Raw genomic sequence first — 3199 nt, 5'->3', positions numbered from 1 at the left:
AACGTGACGTAAGTCGTGCTCCCAAGAGCTGGCGCATTTGGCTCTGGTGCTGCGGGAATCGAAAAAAGAATCGTTCAGCGAGCTGCCAAACGATGCCATTGAATCGGAAAATACGGAACCGGTATCTTTTTACGACTACTTCTCTGTCTGTAGGCTCTAGCACTAATTGCAATTTCCTTAACAAATCTCTGCCTAATAGATTAACTGGACAGTCTGGGTTTAACACAAAATCAGCTTCCACCTTGAATCCCTCTTTATCAGTGACAAATTGTTTTTCAGAAATGCACTGAGCTTCCATTCTTCCATCAGCAGAGACTACTGTAATCCATTTTAGTCCTGGTTTAATCAGAGGTAATGTATCCCTCAAAATAGATATATCGGCCCCGATGTCACACAGGAATTTTACTTTTACCCCTTGAATGTTTAAATGCCAGTATGGTTTTTCTGAGGTGTTTGATAAAGAAAAGAAAATCTGCTGTAGATCCAGGATCTCCACTGGGTCCACAATTAACTGCATTTTTTGCTGGTGCACATGACTCCTGGCGTCAGTGCTGGTCATAACATTGGTGACGGGGAGGGTCACTCTGCGGGGGTCTGGACATTCTCGAGCAAAGTGGCCCTCCTTATCACAGTTGTAGCACCTATTGTGTTTTCTACGTGACCCCTTGTTTTTCCCCTGNATATATTTTAAGTTAATTATGCGTTAATAAACTGTTTAAGAGGAGTAATCAGAGCGGTCTGTGTCATCAGCGCTGTGTCTGTCTCCCAGCCAGCTCCCAGATCAGCTTCTCTGATTGGTTGACGCGGCGCGTCGAGCAGCAAAAGTTCAATTTTTCCATCTCCAGCAGCAGCGCGTTTGCGGCCCGTCATGCGCATCAGATGCTTAATAGCTCTCGACGCGCTGCTTCAGCTGCTCATTGAAACCGACTATTGGCTTGACCATTGGCTGAGAGCTTACAAGAAATGGTACTAACAGTTCACTGTCTCTGTTCTCTGTAAGGCTAAACTCAACTCCTACCCAACCCTCATAAGGTATCTCAGTCCCATTTGCTGCAGAAAGATCTAACATACCTTCCTCAAGAAGTTCACTCACTGATCGAAAGTGGGCGTCTGCTAGATGTTCTCTTTTCCAATTTAGATCCACAATTGAAACTTGTGATCCGGTGTCCCAAAGAGCTGTGACTGGAACTCCTCCAATGTTGCACTGGACAAGGTTTCTGCGTCCTATTAGTTTTGCTGTCTTCTCCTGTTTTTTTGACAAAGACATGTCCTTTTGTGGAACAACACTGTCAATAACATTTGCAATATGTACTTCAATTTTATTGACATTAACTGTTGAGTCTTTCTTTTTCCGACAACCAACAGCCCAATGTTCACTGCTTCCACATTTAAAACAGTGTGTACATTTTCCTTCTGGGTTTGACTGTTCACATTGACGACATTTTCTGGGGCTCTTTCTGGTAGCACTTGAATAATATGGTTTACTTCTTATGTTTTTGTCTTCAGTTTTCATCTTTGCCTGAGTCAAATTTGTTGGGATCTGGAGGTCTGTCCACTTTCTCCACCAGGGGGCGTACGAGATTTCCTGGAGCCGGAGCTGATTGCACCACCTGTCGCTCATCTGCTCATCAGGAGATCCGTATTTAAGGAGGCAGAGGACTTCTCTCCAGTGCCAGAATGTTTGCCAGTTAGGGTTAGCAAGCCTGAGCCAACCAGCCTGTCTGAACCTCTGACTCCCTGAAAACCTGAACCTGATCTGTTTTCTCCTCTCTGCTTCCTAGATTGAACCTGCCTGAAACCTGAAACCCCTGAAGAGTTTCTCTGCCAGTGTCCGTTCTCAGAAGAACTCTGGAGAATTATTCCTGTCAAAGATCTGCCTGCCCGCTCTCAGAAGACACTGGAAAGAAACTCTAATCTGTGATCTATCAGCACTCTAATTAAGCTCTGCCTCCGCCTAGCCCTCAGCCTGCCGACAGCCTCTGGACCCTCAAGGTTCCCCCTCTCTGCCGCTCTGCTCAACTCCAGAAAAGATACAGCCCTGCACACTCTCATCCTGCTAAATACCTGGACCTCCACTAACTCCTCTGTCCCCCTCTGCAGTGAACCCACTTGCGACCAGTCCTGGATCTGATTGTTCTGTGTGCTTTTCAGAACCCACTCGTGACCAAACGAGTTCCCCTCAGGACCTGTTCATTTATTGTGTTCAAACTTATCAATAAATCTTTGAACTTTTCTCCTGCCTCTGAGTGTTCTGCATGTGGGTTAGACACCTTAAACGAAACATGAAAAAATTAGCAACTTGTGTTGAAAGATTTTGGATAGCCTCACAAATAACCTTGTTATTAGCTTCCAGCTTTTCCACAATTGGGTTTGGCTTTTCTGTCTGGTTTTTGCTTTTCTTTGAGCTTCCAGTATTTTCATTTTTGCAGTTATCCTCTCCTTGAACTGAGGCCACTTTGATGCTCTTTTGTCTGGTTGAAAGTTTATTCCTTCTTTCGAGTTCAACACTGTAGGCAGCGCTCATTTTCTCAAGCAGCACTTCATTACTAACAGTAGCGTCCTGCAAGTACGGTTTAATGTCCACTTTTACAGCATCATCTTGTAATCCAGTCAGAATAGTTTGCAAAAACTGTGTCTGCACGAGCTCAGGATTGTATTTAAGTCCAGCTTTGGCTCTATTAGAAGCAGTCAACACTTTTTGTCTAAGGTCCATGGTGCGTATAAGAAACTGAACAGGAGTTTCTCTGGGATCTTGTACTGCATGTGTCAAAGCATGATAGAGTTCTGTTGCAACTTTCTCTATTAAGTGTGTCCTAAGCACTTGCCTAAGAAAGCTCAAGGATAACTCTGACCTACTCTCTAGATAACTTTTTAATTTCACATCTCATAGCAGCTTTCTTACTGATGTCTTCTATCAAATCATTAGTGGTCAATAACACGGAGAATCCGTTGTCCTCTAAAGACGTGATATCCTCACTTTCCAAGTGAATAAGTATTTTTCTTCTTATTAACCGACATGATTTCACCTCTTCACTCAGCTGCAAGCCTAGTGCTTCACGTAGGGCATTTAGCTCATCCAGTGACAGAGTAACCAGCTTTGTCTCAATATCGGCAAAAAGAGATTCCCACTCACTGTCCATGAGGCCTTGCTTTTTCTTTTAAGGATTCATGGCTGGGAAACACTCGCCCAACCAGTCTA

General features: G+C 44.1%; 1 protein-coding gene across 1 annotated transcript; it reads right to left on the bottom strand.

The window, feature by feature from the left end:
- Positions 1–883: 883 nt before the first annotated feature.
- Positions 884–2878, bottom strand: LOC107097282. The gene is made up of 2 exons (XM_015394376.1): positions 2293–2878; positions 884–1530 (listed from the first exon to the last, which is right to left on the bottom strand). The coding sequence occupies exons 1-2, from the start codon at positions 2711–2713 to the stop codon at positions 884–886; spliced, it is 1068 nt and encodes a 355-aa protein (XP_015249862.1). The 5' UTR covers positions 2714–2878.
- Positions 2879–3199: the final 321 nt, after the last annotated feature.

Source organism: Cyprinodon variegatus, unplaced genomic scaffold, assembly GCF_000732505.1.
Source record: "Cyprinodon variegatus isolate N-32 unplaced genomic scaffold, C_variegatus-1.0 Scaffold682, whole genome shotgun sequence".
In the NCBI taxonomy this organism is placed as follows: Eukaryota; Metazoa; Chordata; class Actinopteri; order Cyprinodontiformes; family Cyprinodontidae; genus Cyprinodon; species Cyprinodon variegatus.
This window is presented reverse-complemented; position numbering and strand designations above follow the sequence as displayed.